Consider the following 19,550-nt stretch of genomic DNA (forward strand, 5'->3'; position numbering starts at 1 on the left):
CAACAACCTAATTTCCAAGATCAACAATAGACAAATGGAACCTCATAAAATTGCAAGCTTCCATAAGGAAAAGAACACTATCCATAGGACAAAATGGAAACAAATAGATTTGAAAAAGATCTTTACCAATCTTTCATCCAATAGAGGGTTAATATCCAATATAAACAAAGAACTCAGGAAGATAGAATCCGGACACTCAAATAACCCTATTAAAAATGGGGTACAGTTCTAAACAAAGATTTATCAACTGAGTAATATCAAATGGCTGTGAAGCACCTAAAAAATGTTCAACATTGTTAGCCATCTAGGAAATGAAAAGCAAAACAACCGTGAGATTCCCCTTCACACCAGTCATAATGACTAAGATCAAAAACTCAGGTGGCAGCAGATGCTGGCGATGATATAGAGGAAGAGGAACACTCCTTCATTCTTGGTCAGATTGCAATCTGATACAACCACTCTGGAAATTAGTTAGTTTTTCAGAAAATTGGACCTAGTACTACCAAAGGACCCAGCTATACCACTCCTAGACATATACCCAAAAGATGCTCCCAGATATAACAAGGATACATGCTCCACTATGTGTTGGGAGCGATGACCTTGAAGCCCTCCATTATTTATGTTATTATTATGGTGAGAATTAAGTATGACTGGGTTCATGGAAAATCCCCAGCCAGCTGCAGAAGACTAATACAAATCTGGTGGTTAGGATGAATAATGCTGACCTTGCTGAAAAATAAATCTGATGTCAAGATACCCAATGTGATGACCCGTAACCTTTCTGAAAAACCAACATCCTGTTGACATCAGCTGACCACACGAATACTGTGTACGTGGCCTGTGTAAATGTTTCCCACTTCCCCCCCATCTCTGTTACCCATGTTATGGTATAATTTCAGCATTGGGATAAAATAAAATTGTCCCGTTGATCAGACTTTTCTCTTGGCGGGCGTCCTTCTTCGTGTCTTTTGTCCCCCTTCTCTTCCAAGTACCCTCAGCCCCCGTCGTTGACAAATGGCGCCTAGCGTGTGGCTGTTTGGAAGTCTCCTGGAGGAGAACGTCATTCCCCGTGAATAGGCAGGCCTGTCTTCCTTGTTTGTCAGAGCCTTTGCTCCCCCTCAGAGACTTTGCTCCCCTGCTTCTGGCAACCATGGACTGCCCGACCTTGGTTCAGAGGCTTAGTGTGTGTTTCTCCACGGACGACGCAGATCTCAGTGGTGAGTGATGGAACAAGCATTCTACAGTCACCTTTTATGACAAGACTCAGGGAGTCACTCAGGATGCGAAGAATAGGGTTAAGAAAAAAGATTTAAAGAAATTCTTATAATTTGTAGGAAATATTTGTCCATAGTTCCCCCAGGAGGGAACAATTGATACAAAAGATAGTGCAAAGTTAGTGATTGTTTAATGGATCGCTAATCTTGTTGCTGAAGTCTGCCCTCTGTAATGAATAAAAGCTGTGTGCTTTTTGGGTTTGAGGTTGCCTCTCCCTGCATGGATGAGCAACCCCACCTACGTGGATTAAAAATCTTATACCCTTATGCTATTGCAGCGGTCACTTTGTCAATCTGTGCTCTGTGGGTTGTGCTCCAGAGTTAAGGCCACTATGGGGTCTTACAACATTTTGGTCCATGAGGTGGGAACTACGCTCCCCCAGACCACAATTGGCAAAGAGATCAAAGGTAAGCTCGAGCAAATATGTGTTTTGTGTTCTGTGTTACTTTCTGTTTTGTCTCTGTGTCATGTTGTCTCGTCTTTGTTTCATGCCTTGTGTTGTCTGTGTCTGCTGTCTGAGAGGTTCAAGTCCCTTCAGAAGGGGATTCGAGTCCCCCCCTGGAGAGGGGTTAGAGTCCCCTCAGAGGTCACTATGGGTTCTGTGAGGGGCTTACGGCTGTGAAAGATGGACATACTAGTTGTCACAGGCCACAGGCCCTAAAGGATGCTCTAGGAGAAGAAAGGAATCTAGAGGATACTCTAGAATCCCACTGGGAGGTGGGATCAGATGGTCCTCCTCATCCCAGAAGCAGCTAAGATTAAGCTGCAGCTTGGGCCAGGTACTGAAGGTATCAGGCATCTGGGGAAATCGCTTATAGGATGCCTTGTCTTGGTCTTTTTGTTTAGTTTGTTTTCGGTGGTATTGTCGAGTGTCTTTTTGACTCTTGTTTCATTTTGGACTTGGACTGATGACTGTGTTTGAAATCATGGACTGGTGACTATATTTGAAATCATGGAACTGTTTGTTTTGTTTGTCAGTTTTACTTGGTCCTCTTGGTGCTTAACTTGGAAATGATTTGCTTGAGAGAAATTGTTTTCTGCTAGGGAGTTTTTTCTTTCTCTTTTGAGCCTCCTCCCTAAGGAGAGATGCCCCTCCCTTTGCTTCCCTTGTCCAGTCTAGCTGCTGAGAACAGTTCAACACACTTGTGTATGAAGGACTGTTAGCAAGTGAACCTGTCTGAAGTAGGCATAAACAGGAACCTGAAAGCTTTGATTGGATCTTGAAGAAAGGATCTCCCTGTTGCTTAGACATTCACAGCTTCTAAGGAAGGAACAGCACAGAGTTAGGAAGTATGGGGCTAAGGGTGGCAGGCAAGCAGGGCTGCTAGCAAGCAAGCTGCAGGCTGCGCGCAGGCAGCAGCACAGCTCAGGCCGAGCCATCACAAGAGAAGTTTCAAAGTGATGAGCCCCGGATGGGGCTGAAGCTTTAACAGCAAAAAGTTAGTGGAGAGTTAAGAGTTAGTGATTATTTTAAAGACTATTATGAGACTCTTGGCCCTGAAAAAAAAATGCTGTTGCTGCCTTCATTGGCCAGACCTTCAACACTTGCTCAGGAAAGGAGAACGTTCATTAAGAGAAGTTCTTTAAGGGAGTCTGCCGTATCTGCTGGTCCTATTCCAAGAGAGGAATTCATCTCCAACATTAAGTCACCTTTCCCATTAGTCATCATTGACATAGAAAGTGCCTCTGATCCTATCTCTGCAGCGGTCAGTTCCTGCCCCTGTGGTCAAAATGCACCAGGTTAGGGGATAGGGAGCCCCTAAAGTAGTTCCAGAAAGAGTTTGCAGCAGGCTGTGAGGGATTGTTTTGCCAGACAGAAGAGGCTTTACTCTAGGATGATGAGAGGAGAAAGTCTTGGCACGGGCTCTTCAGCCTACTGCAACTGGAAGCTGTGGCCAAGGTCAGGATCAATGTTCTCTTTTCCATGGTCCTCTAAGCCAGTGAGACGAGTTGGTGAAGAACTGCTACTGAAGTCCTGGAATTCAGAGGGTTCTAATTCCAGGGGAGGGCTATATTTCTATTAAAGATCAGTACTCCAGTGTTAGCAAATTATAAAGTCCAGAGAGATAGCTGGTAATAGACTCCAGCTGTCCCTCTGCTCACCTTTCAGTTTCATAGGCACAAAGCTTTCATTCGTTTTTGCAGTGGCCTTTTTGTCATAAGAAAGCTTCCTCATTTAGCTGTGTGACTGAATGCTATTTGTCACCTGATCTGGTTGTTCCACCAGCTCTCACCCAGCCACCCCTTAGCTTTCTTGCCTGGCCCTTTTCCTCTGTTCTTGAGAATTTTATCACCTAATACACTGCATTGTTTGACTTATGATATCTCCCACCCTACTAATATGCATGTCCCAGATTCCTGTTGTGAAGGTTCTAATTCAAAACCAATGGAATGATGTATCCCCCTAAATATTAAATTTACCTCTGTGAGTTGAAACCAGGATTGGACACTTGGATATACTTAGGGTCTTAGAATGTTTCAATCAGGTGCTGATACAGGGATTATATTTACCATAAAATTGTTAAAATAGCCTGTACATTCCTACTGTCCAGCTTCTGGACACTCACCCCAAGAAGGAGCCCATGGAGGTGCTAAACACAGTACAGGGTACAGTACAGCTTGCACTCCACCAAGAGGAACTGCTTCCTCAAAGAACTGCACCACTTCAAGTCCATTGCCATCGCACAAGAAAAATTAGAAGCTCTACCATCCACTCCAGGACAGCTGAGATATGTGTTCTTCCACAATGCAATACCTTTTGTAGGGTTTGGCTTTTTGGATAATGCAATTATGATTGCTGCAGGAACCAAATTGAATTGTCTATTGGAATTATTTTGTGAATGTCAACAATGGCAGTCAACATATTATTTTTCCTTCTATGTATTAACATATCATTTAACTTTCAGTTATTGATCCTGTACAGTACTGAGTTGGGGTTTGCTTATTTCTGACATAACATGCATGGGATACATATTAATGTCTTTATTTTTTTTCCTGATGGTTATAATTTAATGGGGACGTTTCTCCAAATTATCTAAGATCTTTAATATGAGTTAAAATTGTAAATATTTACAATTCACGGTTAAATATTTGGAGCAGTGTTTCAAGTGTATCTGACTATTTTAATTTTGTCTCACACTGTCTTTAAGAGTCAGAGGATAATCAAAAAGAACAATTATCTGGCCCCCCTTTTACGTAAACCATACATGCTAACAAGTGTACTTATTTCTGATTGGTTTTTACCTTTAATTTTCCAACTTTGAGCAATCATAGTGAATTCTGATTTGTGAGAGAAAGGACCTGCTTGAATACTCCCTGTGCCTTAGAATATGGTTAAAGACAGCATTAAAAAGTCAAAGAAGGCTTAAAAAAGAGAAAATGAGAAAGAGAAAAAGCTGAGAACTGGTATCAAAATTGGTCTCTGTTGGGCCTCCTAATAGACCTTCTTTTGCTTATACTTTTGGCACTTGTACATTTAATCATTTAACCAGCTTTATTAAACAACAGGTAGATAATATGGCCAAAAATAAAACCTATGTAGGCATATTATCATAGGCTAACTGTGGAGGATGCCTTTGGTGAGGGCCAAGTCTACACATCTCCTCCCAGCTCAGGCAAGGACAGTTTTGTCCTTCAGCCAAATGAGGCCAACATTCTTTTCTGTCTACTGTCCTGATGTCTTTGCTGAAACAAGAACAAATCATCACCCCTGCATACTGAGCTGGACAGTCAATGACTGGTAAGAGACTGATATATTCACAAAAATAAAGGGCATAAGACAGAAGGGCTGACTACAAGATTCTCTTGGCCATGTGACAAATATCACTCCAACCTAAGACAGACACAGTGCTCAAGGGGCTCATTCCAGGACAGCATGGTCATTTGGTCACTTTTTCATTTGACTATAAGGAAGGGGGAGATGTTGGCAGTGATGCCCTTGAAGTCGTCCATTATTGATGTTATTATTATGGTGAGAATTAAGTATGACTGGGTTCATGGAAAATGCCAGTCAGCTGCAGAAGACTAATACAAATGTGGTGGTTAGGATGAATAATGCTGACCTTGCTGAGAAATAAATCTGATGTCAAGATACACAATGTGATGACCCGTAACCTTTCTGAAAAAACCAACATCCTGTTGACATCAGCTGACCACACGAATACTGTGTCCTTGGCCTATGTATATGTTTCCCATTCCCCCTCTCTCTCTGTTACCCATGTTATGGTATAAATTCAACCTTTGGAAAAAATAAAATTGTCACCTTAATCAGACTTTTGTCTTGGGGTCCTTCTTTGTGTCTCCTGTCCCCATTCTCTTCCAGGTATCCTCTGACCGGGTATTCTAGCCCGAAGCTGGAAGAACCCATATGTCTTTCAACAGAGGAATGGATATAGAAAATGTGGCACATTTACACGATGGAGTACTACTCAGCTATCAAAAACAATGACTTCATGGAATTCATAGGCAAATGGATGAAATTAGAAAATATCCTGGATAAATTGAGCCAATCATAAAACCATAAAAGAACACACATGGTATGCACTCACAGATAAGTGGATATTAGCCCAAAAGCTCAGAATAGCCAAGATACAATTCACAGACCACATGAAGTTCAAGAAGAAGGAAGGCCAAAGTCCAAATGCTTCAATACTTCTTAAAATGGGGAACACAATACTCTCAGAAGGAATTACCGAGACAAAGTGTGGAGCAGAGACAGAAAGAAAGTTGATTTAGAGACTGCTGCACTTTGAAATCCATCTCATATTCAGTCACCGAACCCAGACACTTAGAAGGGGAGGGGGAGAGGTTAGGGGGATGATGGCCAGGAAACCGGGAAAGAGAATAACAATTGAAATGTAAATAAGAAATACCCAAGTTAATAAAGATGGAGAAAAAAAAAGAAAGAAAAAGTGCATGCTCACAGGAGCCTAATACAAGCTATTACCTGAGAGGCTCGGCCAGAGCCTCACAAATACAGAGGCCAATGTTTGCAGCCAACCATTAGACTGAAAACGGGGTCCCCAATGGAAGAGTCAGAGAAGGGAGAGAAGGAGCTGAAGAGGTTTGCAACCCCATAGGAAGAACTACAATATCAATCAACCAAACACCTCAAAGTTCCTAGGGATAAAACCACCAACCAAGGAGCACATATTGAGTGACTCAGGGCTCCAGCCACATATGTAACATAGAATGGCATTGTTGGAGGAGAAGCCCTTGGTCCTGTGAAGGCTCTATTTCCCATTGTAGTAGAATGCTAAGACAAGGACATTGGAGAGAGGAAGTAGATAGGTGGGGGAGCACTCCATAGAGGGAGAGGGGAAATGTGATAGGGGCTTCCATAGGGAAAACCAGGAAAAGGGATAGCATTTGACATGTAAGAAAAGAAATTATCCAAGAAAATAAAAGAAAAAAAAAACAAAGATATCTGATTTTGAGGGAACTTATTAACATGATATATCATATTCTGTTTTAAAATATCGGATAAAAAAAAGACTGAAAATATCTTAAAATACATTATTCACCAGAAATTCTCAATTAAAAATAGAATCACACCTTCAGTTAATACATATGTAAAAAAATATCTATGTCAAAATTGTGGGGAAATATATTGAACATGACACAGTAGTGATGCCTATGATTGTAGGTTTTGGATGGAGTAAGTAAGAGGATAAGACTTTTAAGCCAGGGGTTGGGGATTTAGCTCAGTGGTAGAGCGCTTGCCTAGGAAGCACAAGGCCCTGGGTTTGGTCCTCAGCTCCAAAAAAATAAAAAATAAAAATTAAGCCAATCATTGGCTGTATAGCAGGTTCAAGATCAGCTCCATTTTCCCCTTAGACCTCTACTGTAACTTTACTTCCATGTTTTAACTGATTTTCCTTGTGTTGGGGATAACACATATTCTGTTTCCCTATGATTCAATTTTCCTACACCCTTAAAATGGAGGCACAGGCTGCTTTTGAAATCTTTCAGTAGGCACAGCCTAGAAACGCACTACTCTTTTAGAGACTATGGAGTAACTCAAAGTGGTGCATCTCAACATTCTTCTATGAAAATCAATGTGAGAAGAAAACTATATTTTTTGTTAGATCTCATCCCTTCAAAATTGTCTAGCTAAATACTTACAGATAAGTTGTGCCATCTCTTGGCATGTAGGTCACATAGTCAACCAATTAAATATGATTGCTAGAAACAATATTCTACTTGTATATACTAGTGCCCTATTATCATTTATCCCAGAGGTCATTATGTATTTTCATGTTTTGTAGAACATTTTTGAAGTTGTGTGTTGCAAACAGTATATTTGCTGCCCCCAGGGAATCTTAATACAAACATTCTTTTGGGACATATTAGAATTGTTTGAATAATTTTATAGGAATGAATCCCTCATCTAGAGATGTCCTGTCAAGATATTATAAGGAATTTGTCAGATTCCTAGGTGTTAGATGCAGAAACATATAAAGAAGATGTTTAACTGCATTATTGGAGATGAAATGTCTGGGGTCCTCTGAAGAAATGCACCGGTTTGTGGTAAGAGAGAAATGAACACACCTTTCTCTTTGTGCTACATGGCCATGGCATGAATTTGCTTTAAGAGACCTTAGCCTATTATTTCGTTCTTGATACTTTAAATTGATAAATATTTTCAAGTTTTTCATAAACAATATTGCAGCTTTATTTACCATTATCTTATGCAGTTCTATATGTAGCTTCTGTAGTGAAGTTATTAGCTATTCAATGTGGAGAATGTGGCACATTTCCTTACCATCTGAACATCTATTGTTTAGACTGATCAAGATTGAGTTACTGATATACCTTTTTAAGATCTGTATAAAAGGAAAATGAAAACATCAGTATATTTCAGTTGTCATTATGAATTATGCATACATGATGTAAAATAAATTATGTTCTTGCTCTTTGATGATTAACTTAACTTCAAAACTCTATTCAGCAATTATATACATATTGGATAAAACTACTGGGAGTTTTATTTCTGAGATCAAGAATGAAGATTAAAAGTTCAAGTTCTCTATAAGGCAAAAAGGCAAAATTTATAGCGGAGTTTTTTAAAAAGAGGAATATTATTTAATTGTTTCAAATAGAAAGATATAATGACATTTATTATTTTGTTTAAAAAATACTAATAGAAAGTACATTGTTTACTTTTTTACTTTGATGTGTAGACTATTCCTTTATATAATTAAGTTGACCACTGATTTTCACAAAGTAAAACAAGCATTTTGTTTTATAGAAAAGATGACATAGGAAAAGTATAATGTCAATAATGAAGTATTAAAAGAATTTATATTCAATTTGTAAATTTAATAGAATATTAAAGAAATAGTTGCAGAACAACAACATACAGTATTCTTCCTTTAAATATGGAAAATGTATCTTCAGAGATATGATCAAATGCAGACAATATAAGATGCAGAAAGGGGGGACAGAGAGAGAAAGTGGCAGACACACACACAGAGAGAGAGACAGAGAGAGAGAGAGAGAGAGAGAGAGAGAGAGAGAGAGATGCTTCACTTGTTGTGACTCATGTTTGTGTTTCCATGTTTTCTGTGTTGAATTTATCAATTAGATTTGCTGTAGCCAAACCGTCAGAGATGAGGAACAGAACTTCAGTGACATACTTCATCCTTCTGGGTCTGACAGACGATCCTGAGCTTCAGGTTGTGATTTTCTTTTTTCTGTTTCTCACATATGTGCTGAGCATTACTGGAAATTTAGCCATCATTACACTCACACTGCTGGATTCCCACCTGAAGACTCCCATGTATTTCTTCCTCAGGAATTTCTCCTTCTTAGAAATTTCATTTACTTCTGTCTGTAACCCTAGGTTTTTGGTCAGCATCCTAACTAAAGACAAATCAATCTCCTATAATGCATGTGTTGCCCAACTATTTTTCTTTATCTCCCTTGGCTCAACAGAGTTTTTCCTTCTGGCATCCATGTCCTATGATCGCTATGTGGCAATTTGCAAGCCCCTGCACTATACAACCATCATCAGTAACAAGATCTGGTATCAGCTCATTGTTAGCTCTTGGCTGGCTGGTTTCTTGGTAATTTTTCCTCCACTGGCCATGGGCTTAGAGTTAGATTTCTGTGACTCCAACATTATTGACCACTTCACATGTGACTCTGCCCCTTTTCTGCAAATATCCTGCACAGACACAAGCACTTTGGAGCTCATGAGCTTTATATTAGCTTTGATCACACTTATAACCACACTGATGCTGATAATTCTCTCTTACACCTGTATTCTCAGAACTATTCTGAAATTTCCCTCAGCCAAACAAAGGGAAAAGGCCTTTGCAACCTGCTCCTCCACATGATTGTTGTCTCCATATCCTATGGAAGCTGCATCTTCATGTATGTGAAAACATCTGCCAAGGCTGGAGTTGCTTTGACAAAGGGGGTGGCTATGCTCAACACGTCTGTTGCCCCCATGCTGAATCCTTTTATCTACACTTTAAGGAACCAAAAGGTGAAACAAGCATTTAAGGATCTCGTGAGAAGAAATCTTGCCTCAAAATGCTGATCTGATCTAGCCTACAAATGAAACAAGGATATACATTTATTATATGGCACTCTGATTTTAGGCTGACAATGTTTGTGTATTTAAAGCACTTTAGAGAAACAAAATTATCTGAACCAGTTTTTTACGAATAGAAAACTAATGCCTAGCTTTTTTACTATATGTTTCACCATCTGTACGATAAAGTACAAAAATTTTATTTTAGTCAATCAATCTTATTTACTAAGATTTATTCCTCCTTGGGTGTACCCAGTACAATCCCTTATCTTTGAAGTACATTTTCAGAGAGTTCTAAACCTATAAAAAAATAAGACCTTGAATCAGTTACTGGCTTGTCAGCATTTCTCAGTTGTCCCTGCTTGCCCTGTACCAATTACACTGTTTGAGTTTGCACAGGGGACGATAACCAGTTATGTCCTCATCTAGCTATGTACTTTTCTCTGTTTAATGATTTCCAGAGAAAAAGGAAGACTCCACATATTGGTCATATTAAGTCAATTTTAAGATTTTCCTAAAAAAATCAAGACTTTCTAAGGAAAAGACTTTAAAAAATCATTTTGCAGAAATCCCCACCCCCAAAATACATGTGAACACCAAAATCCAAAAATTAGAGAATGAAGAACAGGGATTGGAGCAATCTGCTCAGGTTTGCTGAAACTGTGTCAAGTAGCTGTGCTGGCTTCATGATTCTTGCTGCTTCCAATGGGCATAGCTGTGCCAATTAAGGAGTACAATATGGGAAATACCAATATATATGAAGAGTACATTAAAATATGGTGTTCTCAATAAAGAAATACAAAACACATTATTAAAAGGAAAAGGGAGATACAAACTTTTTTACTGAACAAAAAACAACATAAAATTTATTAAAACCCACTTAAAGATTCAAAATAGATTCTGTTTATGTTGATGATAGCAAATTAACAGAAAAAATGTTTACTTTGCAAGTTATTGTCTTTAGAATATTTTCATATTTATTGTGATTTTATTTTTGTAGTATCTTAAACAACAAAAATATAATACAGTATTAAGAATAACTCTTTAGTTGTTATTTCCTCGGGAAAGAAAGAGAAGTGAAAGGGATGTGATTCTGCTTCAGTTAAAATATATTGGAAAAAGAATGATTTTATGCTTGTCAAAATGTTCTAATTACAGTTATTACTGAAATAAATGGGCAATAACATATATTTATTTAAAAAATCTAAAATTTTGGGAAAACCCAAAGTCTCTGAAAAAAACTTCTCTAGAAATCTCCCTTAACAAAGGGAGTGATTTAGTGATTTTAATATCTGTACTGTGTCCCTCCTAAATCTATTGTCTTCATTTCAGGTGTCCTAGTCTATTTTTTAAAGGTTTGTATATGGTAGTGGGGCTGGCAGAGTGGACCATGTCACCAAACAGAACTGGTAAGGTAGTAGTAGCAAGTTCATTATGGTAAATCTCATAATTGAGAACAACAGGAATTCAAACTAGCTTTGAACCAGGACCCTCTTCTGGAACATGTAACCACAACACTCCACTTAGAACATGACAACCAGTCATGTTACACAGAACTTAAAGTTCTCCATGTTAATGAGGTATCTAAATAGGCCACATGGGCTTAGTCAATGTGAATCCCTTCATAGGCATCCCTTCATGAAAAAGGTATTTAATCTCTTATTCACCCTGAGTAAGATGTATACATTCCCATCCACCACGAATAGAGCAGTTTGGACAAGCAAGGACTGTGTCCATCAAGGATTGCCACAGGAGAAAGGGGATGGCATTTATAATTTAGAGCCACACTTCAGCCTCCCATAGAAGCCCCTATAAACTCCTGTCACTCCAGCTGGATTCCCCCTATCCCAGGCTCATAGTGTCCAGGACTCCTGTTACAAACTCCTCAGATCCCCCAGTAGTGACTAGGCATACAGGAGGATGGGAAACACTGTTCTCAACTCTTCACAGTTTCCAGCCGTATCTAGGTGCACAGGGGTTTGAGAAACACAGCTTCTTTCCCAGCCCCTGCTTTTTCTTACCTGGAGAAACACCTACCTGGACACCTATATTATATTGCCCTTGCATTTTACCTATGCCTAGGGGCATATAAGCAACATGCTGACACCCCAGAGGAGAGGTGTTGTCCCACGCTACGTCTCGCCAGCAAGAATGACGCAGGACACAAAGGATCCTTCTGCAGAAAATAGCTTTAATGCATCTTGAGAGCGAGAGCACAAGCTTACAATACAGAGACCCCGAGTGAGGGAAAGACAATCCCTTATATAGGAAACTATCCTCGCCTAGGACGTGTCACTCTCTGGCTGGTCGCTGCCAGATGTGCCAGATGACGTACCACAGCATACGTGTCCCCCTGAGTGAGGAATTTACCAGGCACTTGCGTATTGCCCTTTTATTAGGTGCATCCTGCCGGATATCGGCACCATCTTACAATGGAGAATGTGAGGACGGCCCTCCACATCTCCCCCTTATCTGTTTTTAAGCAAATAGGACACCCATTAATAGGAGGGTGAAGGCAGAGGTCATATCCTCGCACAAAGTTGGCGAACCTGTACAAGAGAGATACCCTTAAGCTGTTGTTGAGACCCAGGGCACTCCCGACCCGTCGCACTGCCATTTTTTCGAGGGAGGGAAAACTGGGGCAGATACCCTCACGTAATATGACATGCCTTCCAGGGAGCGTGTTTGGTAGAGCTTCCCTGTGCGATGCTAAGCTCGTCATCCCTCATGGGCTGCTCAAGCCGGACACTCTAATCCTGTGCAATGAACCAAGGTTCTAGGAGTGCAAGAGCTGTCCAGCCGGCGACCTATTGCTTAAGCATGGTTAACCAAATATCGACTGACGCTCCTTGTTCAAGGGCTATAAGTGCCTGGGCGATCACAATTTTGTCCCTCTTTGTTTGAAATCTTAATTTGCAAAGCAACCAGAGGAGTAACACTAATCCGCAGCAGAGGACTGCTCCAAAAAGTCCCACCCCCACCCATTCCTTAAAATAAGAGACTGCTGAGGTGATCCAGGATGACAATCCTTCTGTCAAAGACATATCCAGTCGGGTAGAGTTTACTTGAATGATGGCCGCTCTCAATTCCCTGAGCGTCTGTTCAAAATCCGAGGTCCAATTCTGTAACAAATGCTGTGAAAGGGTTTTAGACAAATTGGCAGCTTTGGTAAATTGTTCATACTGTATAGACGTGACACAAAGGCCGGGGAGCTTTAGTTCACAGCCAAGCTGGGCCAGTTGCCATAGGATGTCTAGTTGCTCTTGAACCAGATCTATACGTTGGTTAACAAGCATGAGGCCTCCTTGTATCTGAGAATTAGCCGAGGCCTGTCTGTCCAGAGCCACTGAGACGGTAGCCGATAAATCATTGATAGTTTGGGTAGTCTGTACTGTGTTTGACAAGGCCAATGCCGAAGCAGTAACTGAGGCAGCAACTGCCGTTGTAGCAATAATGCCAACAATGATCGCAGAAATGCCAAAATCTCTCTTTCCTCTAAATAAGGTCAGGGTCCCCGGAGTCTCGACAGGGACCGGGATAAAGCGAGGCATACAGGTAACTACCGCTATGGGATATTGGCTAGCATCCCAACACAGGGCATAAAAACATGAACCGTCTGTACAATTCAATTTAGAAACTTTAGTGGCATTACTTATAATCCACACAAATGGCGGCCAGACACAAACCGGAGCAGGGTTAAACCCAGTGCTCCAGTAAGGTTTATATTTTATACGAGTAGCTGTCCAGACAGAGGCTGAAGGGTGGATATTCCCCGTCCAGGAAAATGATAACCGTCCCTTTTCACCCTTTCCTCCAAGTAGCATCGCCATGGGCGTAAGATCAGTGCAGCTACCATTAACGCCACAAAGCATCCATTGATCAAAGGGATTATTATTGGACCGTCTAGGTGGTGAAGTTCACTCCGCCTCCCAAATCAGGGGAGAAGGAGAAAAAATTCTGGACTGCCCAGGCAGAGTCCCGGGACTGGCAACCGGTCCACGGCAAAGTAAGTTTTTCATCCTGGGTCCCTCTACAAAAGGGTGCCAACTTTGGTTGACGGAGAGGGCAGGTGGAGGAGTTAATGTAAGGCCACCAACCATAGAGAACTGTGGCGTTAGCCACAATGTCTTCCTCACCAGTTCCCCATGTGGCCTCCCTTAACCAAGCAGAAGATTGATTACTCAACATAATGCAAGGAAGATCAGAAGATATTTTGTTGAATATGCCAAAACAAAGGCTGCCCTTAAGGGGAATAATCCTATTTTCTTTTACTTGCTCTATTTGGGAATCTAGTGGTAAATAGGCTAGTCCAAATTCTTTGTTGGTAGTAAAGAAATGTGGAAACACTTGGGCATTATACATCACCAGCATCGGGAGGGGGAAGGTTGACATTATTCCCCACCGTAGTTCACTCTGCACTTTTATTGGCACTCCCTGGATCAGCATGAGGATCACCAGAGTTGTCATCTTCTTGGTCCTCTGTCTTGATATTCTGAGTAAGTCGTCCCAGAACCCAAACTGGATTTTCATTATCCTGTGGAAAAACACAAACAGCTCCCCTGGATCTTATCAAAACAGGATCCGGGCCCTTCCATTCCTTTGTCAATACATCCTTCCATTTAACTAATTCTTTTGTCCTTTTGGGCTCTGAGCAATGTCGCTCAGCCGCTGTTTACCCAGCTTCATCAAGATTTAAAAAATTTAAGGTAAAAAGGGCCAAAGCAGTGGCCACTCGGGGTGTTGGGGGGAGTTCTATCATAATTCCCCCTCTTTGTTTTATTAAATATGATTTGAGCGTCCGATGAGCGCGCTCTATGATTCCCTGTCCTTGAGGGTTGTAGGGCAGGCCCGTCAGATGGGTAACTTGCATCTGAGCACAAAACTGACAGAATTTTTGAGATGTATAGGCAGGGCCATTGTCAGTTTTTACACATCTTGGCTTTCCCCAAGCACTCCATGCTTCAAGGCAGTGCTGAATGACATGTGTTGTTTTTTCTCCTGTAAGTGGGGTGGCATGTAGAATGCCAGAACATGTATCTATAGATACATACACATACTGTAATTTTCCAAAAGTAGAATTATGAGTAACATCCATTTGCCAGATTTGCAATGGCTGTATTCCTCTCGGGTTGACCCCGATGTGAGGAACTGGGAGGAACTGGCAGCACTGTTGGTATTGGGTGACTATATCACGTGCCTCTTTTCTAGTTATAGAGAAGGGGCAGCGTAAAGTTTCTGAGGTAACATGGAAATTGCCATGAAAAGTTTTAGCGGCCTCTAGAGGAGAGGCCAGGGCCACAGCTATCATTTTTGTGGCTTTGTCAGCCAAATCATTCCCTGAACTCATTGGACCAGGGAGTCCAGAATGGGCCCGTATATGAGTAATATATATACAGGGAGTCTCCTATTTATTAAAATAATTTGGATTTTTTGGAAAATCTCTGCTACCTTGCTAGTTGTCTTAATTAGGCTGGCGGTTTCAAGGATATTAACAGCATTGACCACATAGGAGGAATCTGAAACAATATTTAGAGGCATCTGGAATTTTTTCAAGGACCTCCATAACCACTAGGCATTCTACCACTTGGGGTGAGGTTTCAAAATATTGTCGTGAGAACACTTGGGAATTTACCACATATGCTCCCACCCCTGTTTTTGACCCATCCGTATACACTGTTATCCCTTCTTTTAACGGTCTGTGGGATGTGGCGCGAGGGAAAACAACAGGTTGTGATCTAGCAAAACATAATAGGGGGTGTTTAGGATAATGATTATCTATCTGTCCAGCAAAGGAAGTAACTAACACTGCCCAAGCATTTGAGGTAGCAGCTAATGTTTGAACCTGAATGGCTGTATATGGTACTATCAAAGTTTTGGGTTCTTTCCCAAAATGAGTAATAGCTGCCTTCAACCCGCGGAGTGCAAGCTGAGCGACCGCATGGGGATACCAGTCAATAATCTTAGCAGGAGATGCATTGGGATGGATCCATAATAAAGGCCCATTCTGCCACAAGACAGCTGTTGGTAATTGCATAGTTTTGAAAACGCACAAATCAAAAGGTTTGGTTTCATCAATGCGCTGCAATTGAGCATCCTGTAAGGCCTTTTCTACAACTTGTAAGGCCTGGTTTGCGGCTGGGGTCAATGCTCTCGGAGAGGAGATATGAGAGTCCCCTTCCAAAATATCAAATAAGGGCTTCAACTCAGCAGAGGAAATCTTTAAAAATGGTCTCAGCCAATTTATATCTCCCAATAACTTTTGGAAATCATTTAAGGCATGCAAATGATCTCTGCGAATCTCTAATTTCTGGGGAACTATTTTTTAGGATAAATGACCGATCCCAGAAATGAGCCAATTTCTGCAATTTGAACCTTTTCTACAGCGACTTGTAGTCCCCATCGTCCCAATGTTTTGATTAAGATGGGATATGAGGTCTGTAAGGTTGTTAAATCTTTATCACATATTAAAATGTCATCCATGTAATGAGCCAGAAGCAAAGATGGAAATTGCTTCCTTATAGGTTCAAGGGCTCGTTGCACATATAGCTGGTAAATAGTGGGGCTGTTGGCCATGCCTTGAGGTAGGACCTTCCACTGAAATCTCTTATCAGGTTCAAGATGATTAGTAGCTGGTATAGTAAATGCAAACCTCTGTCTGTCCTGTGGACACAAGGGGATGGAAAAGAAACAATCCTTAATGTCTATAATTATTATCTTCCATTGCTTAGGTAAGGCAGAGAGTAAGGGTAGGCCTCGTTGGATCGAGCCAAATAAACGCATCTGTGCATTAATGGCTCTCAAATCATGGAGAAGTCTCCATTTTCCTGATTTTTTCTTTATCACAAAAATATGAGTATTCCATGGTGAAATGGACGGTTCTAAATGACCAAGCTGCAATTGTTCATTAACCAATTTAGTGGCAGCTTCTAATTTTTCAGAGGATAGATGCCATTGAGGAACCCATATAGCTTCCTCTGTAAGCCAGGGTATGGGCATAGAACCCTCAATGGCACCTAGGAAAAACCCAGGCCTTGTTTATGGGGGTTTGCGACTGGTTCAATGGGCGTGAGACAGCCATGTTCTAATCACCCTAGGCCTTTCTCTTCCTTATAGCCCATCCTTGACATCATGTGGGCCACTTGTGGGGGGTATTCGTTAGATAAGGTTAGTCCCATGGTCTACATAACATCTCTCCCCCAAAGATTAAAAGGTAGGGGAAGTACATAGGGAACAAATTGTCCCTGTCGGCCATCGACAGTCGTCCAAGTTAGAGTGGCAGAGCTGATTTTAGGGCACGACTGGTAGCCTAAGCCTTGTAGCGAGTGAGAAGATCTTATGGTAGGCCATGATTGAGGCCACCATTTTGAGGAAATTATACTTTTTTCAGCCCCAGTATCCAGAATGCCTTCAAATTTCTTTCCATTAATTTCTAAGCTCAATTTTGGGCGGTTGTTAAGATGAACCACCAAATATGCCAAATCATTACCAGTGGACCCCATGGGCCCCTTGGTATCCTGTATTGTGGTTTGGGAGCACGGAAGGAGTAATAACTGTGCTATTCTATCTCCTTCACTTATGGAAAAAACCCCATCGGGACTTGAACAAAGAATCTGAATATCAAGAGAGTGCTGAGCTTCAACAAGGCCTGGATGGACTATCATTCCTTGTAGGGCGAGAGATCCTCTCCCAAGGACAAGGCCTATGGTTCCTGGGGGCAAAGGCCCCACAGTCTGAGCAGGAATTGGCTGAATGCCCATCTGGGGCATTAGAAAGAAGTCGGAGGCGGCACACAGGTCCAATTTTGTGTCACCTCTTGGGGAGTCTCCTCTGTCAGGGTCATGGCTTTCTGAAAGCGGTTCCCATATCTTTGAGGGCCCTGGGACCGGGGGCCCAACGATCCGTTTTTTGACATCTCATTAGGCTGAGCTTCCAAGGGAGGGAGTAGTTTTCCATTAATATCCCTCACTGAGCGGCACTGGTCAGGCCTATGGTAGCCCTTGCCACATCGGGCACAGATAGTTGCAGGCCTCCTGTCTCCCTTGGTTATCCTACAGTCTCTTTTTAAATGGCCCATTTTTCCACATCGAAAACATGATCTTGTATCTGTCCCTTTAAGGGGGCGTTGCCGGGACTGGAGAATGGCGGCCGCCAAGCCTGCGTTAGTAAGAGGCCCGCCGAGTTCTCTGCAGACCCTGAGCCAGTCCTGTAATCCTTTGTTTTTTCTGGGTGCTATAGCCGCCCGGCATTCCTAGGTGGCTTGCTCGTAAACGAGCTGTTCTATGAGCGGTGCTGCTTGCTCCGCATCACCAAATATTCGTCCAGCAGTTTCTGTCATTCTGGCTACGAAGTCTGAGAACGGTTCCTGAGGTCCCTGGATGATACGAGCCCGCCTTTCCTAGTGAGTGCCTTCCAGGCCTTAATGGCCGAGCTGGAGACTTGATTATAAGCGCCCCAATGGTAATTAGCTTGGTCTGCTGCGAAGCGACCCTGTCCTGTCAAGAGTTCAAAAGTCCATTCTCGCTGCTCAGGCGTTAAGGCCGTGGCATTAGCTCTGGCCTGTGTTTGAGCCGCCTCATACCAAAGCGCTTTCCATTCCATATATTGGCCCATGTTCACAAGGGTCGCTTTTGCAATCATCTGCCAATCGGCGGGTGTCAAATAATTTAGGGCCAACCTTTCAAGAATGGTTAGGGTGAAATTGGCTGTAACTCCGTACTTTCTGACAGACTCCGCCAGCTCTTTTATTTGGTTATATTCGACTGGGGCATGAACCCGCTCACCCTCCTGGGTTTCAAAGACCGGGAATGTCATCCGCAGCTTTCTTCTCACCCTATCGGGGACTAAAGAGAATGCGCAAGAGCGCGCCTCATACGGAGGGGGTGCGGTTGGCGACTGCCGCGGCAGAAACTTTTTATTACCTTTCTTTTGTTCCTCGGGGTGATATTTCTCTTCCTCATATCTAGCTGCTTCCTCATCTAACTCGGCCTCCTCCTCTGAATCTAAGATTCCATTCTCAGAGCTATCAGAACTGTCGAGGTTCAGCGCTTCTAGCTCTTTCACAGGGTATATGCTGGCTCCCCCTCCCGGTTGCTGTGTAGAGAGGGAAGTGCAGGAATCTGAAAGCTTTAACACTCCCTTATCCGCAGACTTAATGGGAGGGCTCTTTTTCTTTCTCAGTACGTCCTTTTTCTTACGCGCGTCTAATCTCTCACTACGTTCAGTTTCTGACATACTTTCTCGAAATATCTCGAGTGTGGTCTGCCCTCCTACAACTGCTGCCTTGCACACTTCATCTGCTAAGCAATTTTTGACTAGTTTCCATATGGCTTTTGTTCCTAGACGCAGATCTTTCTCCGCCAATTTTCTGTCTAGGTCCCTTCCAAGTTTGTCCCATGAGGCAATTGTAAACGAGCCTGAGCAGGCAAACCACGGAGCCACCCTGTCCACTTCTTTCACAAAGTTTTTAAGTGTTCTTCCTCCAATTTTAATGTCCCTCTGCTTTAGCATCGTTTCCAGAGCCGTGATCACAGACTGTGAGGATCCCATGAGGGACCAAGAACGCCCAGCGGCTTATCTACGTCCATCTGACAAGGCGTGAGTAGAAACAGACACGCCGCTCTCTTATATACGGGAGTCTTACGCGCACTTCCCAGGCGGTGCTATCGTGTCCCTGCTCCCCAACAGTAAAGGGGAGCGGCGCGAAGCTCACTTATTTAGGAGAGACTGAGACGTGCCT

The 19,550-nt window shown here is 42.1% G+C and overlaps 1 protein-coding gene and 2 pseudogenes across 8 annotated transcripts in view; 1 reads left to right on the forward strand and 2 right to left on the reverse strand.

The window, feature by feature from the left end:
• The first annotated feature begins 8,846 nt into the window (after positions 1–8,846).
• Or6c76l-ps1 (olfactory receptor family 6 subfamily C member 76 like, pseudogene 1) lies at positions 8,847–9,820 on the forward strand (annotated as a pseudogene).
• A 2,164-nt stretch (positions 9,821–11,984) lies between these two features.
• LOC148004435 (endogenous retrovirus group K member 6 Env polyprotein-like) overlaps positions 11,985–19,550 on the reverse strand; it is a 48,495-nt gene continuing 40,929 nt past the window's right edge. For 6 of the 7 annotated variants that reach the window (XM_087559579.1, XM_087559573.1, XM_087559575.1 and 3 more), the window contains one exon: positions 11,987–14,348. In XM_087559579.1, coding sequence (XP_087415705.1) covers positions 12,622–13,686 — 1,065 coding nt within the window. In that variant the 5' untranslated portion in view covers positions 13,687–14,348 and the 3' untranslated portion in view covers positions 11,987–12,621. Of the gene's footprint in view, positions 14,349–19,550 lie in introns of all 7 variants that reach the window. The other variant, XM_087559577.1, reaches the window with a different exon arrangement.
• LOC148004436 (igE-binding protein pseudogene) lies at positions 17,974–19,427 on the reverse strand (annotated as a pseudogene). Its single transcript, XR_015625027.1, has one exon. The product of XR_015625027.1 is annotated as an igE-binding protein pseudogene, transcript variant X2 (transcript).

This window comes from Rattus norvegicus, chromosome 7 (genome assembly GCF_021556685.1).
Source record: "Rattus norvegicus strain SHRSP/BbbUtx chromosome 7, alternate assembly SHRSP_T2T, whole genome shotgun sequence".
Lineage (NCBI taxonomy): Eukaryota > Metazoa > Chordata > Mammalia > Rodentia > Muridae > Rattus > Rattus norvegicus.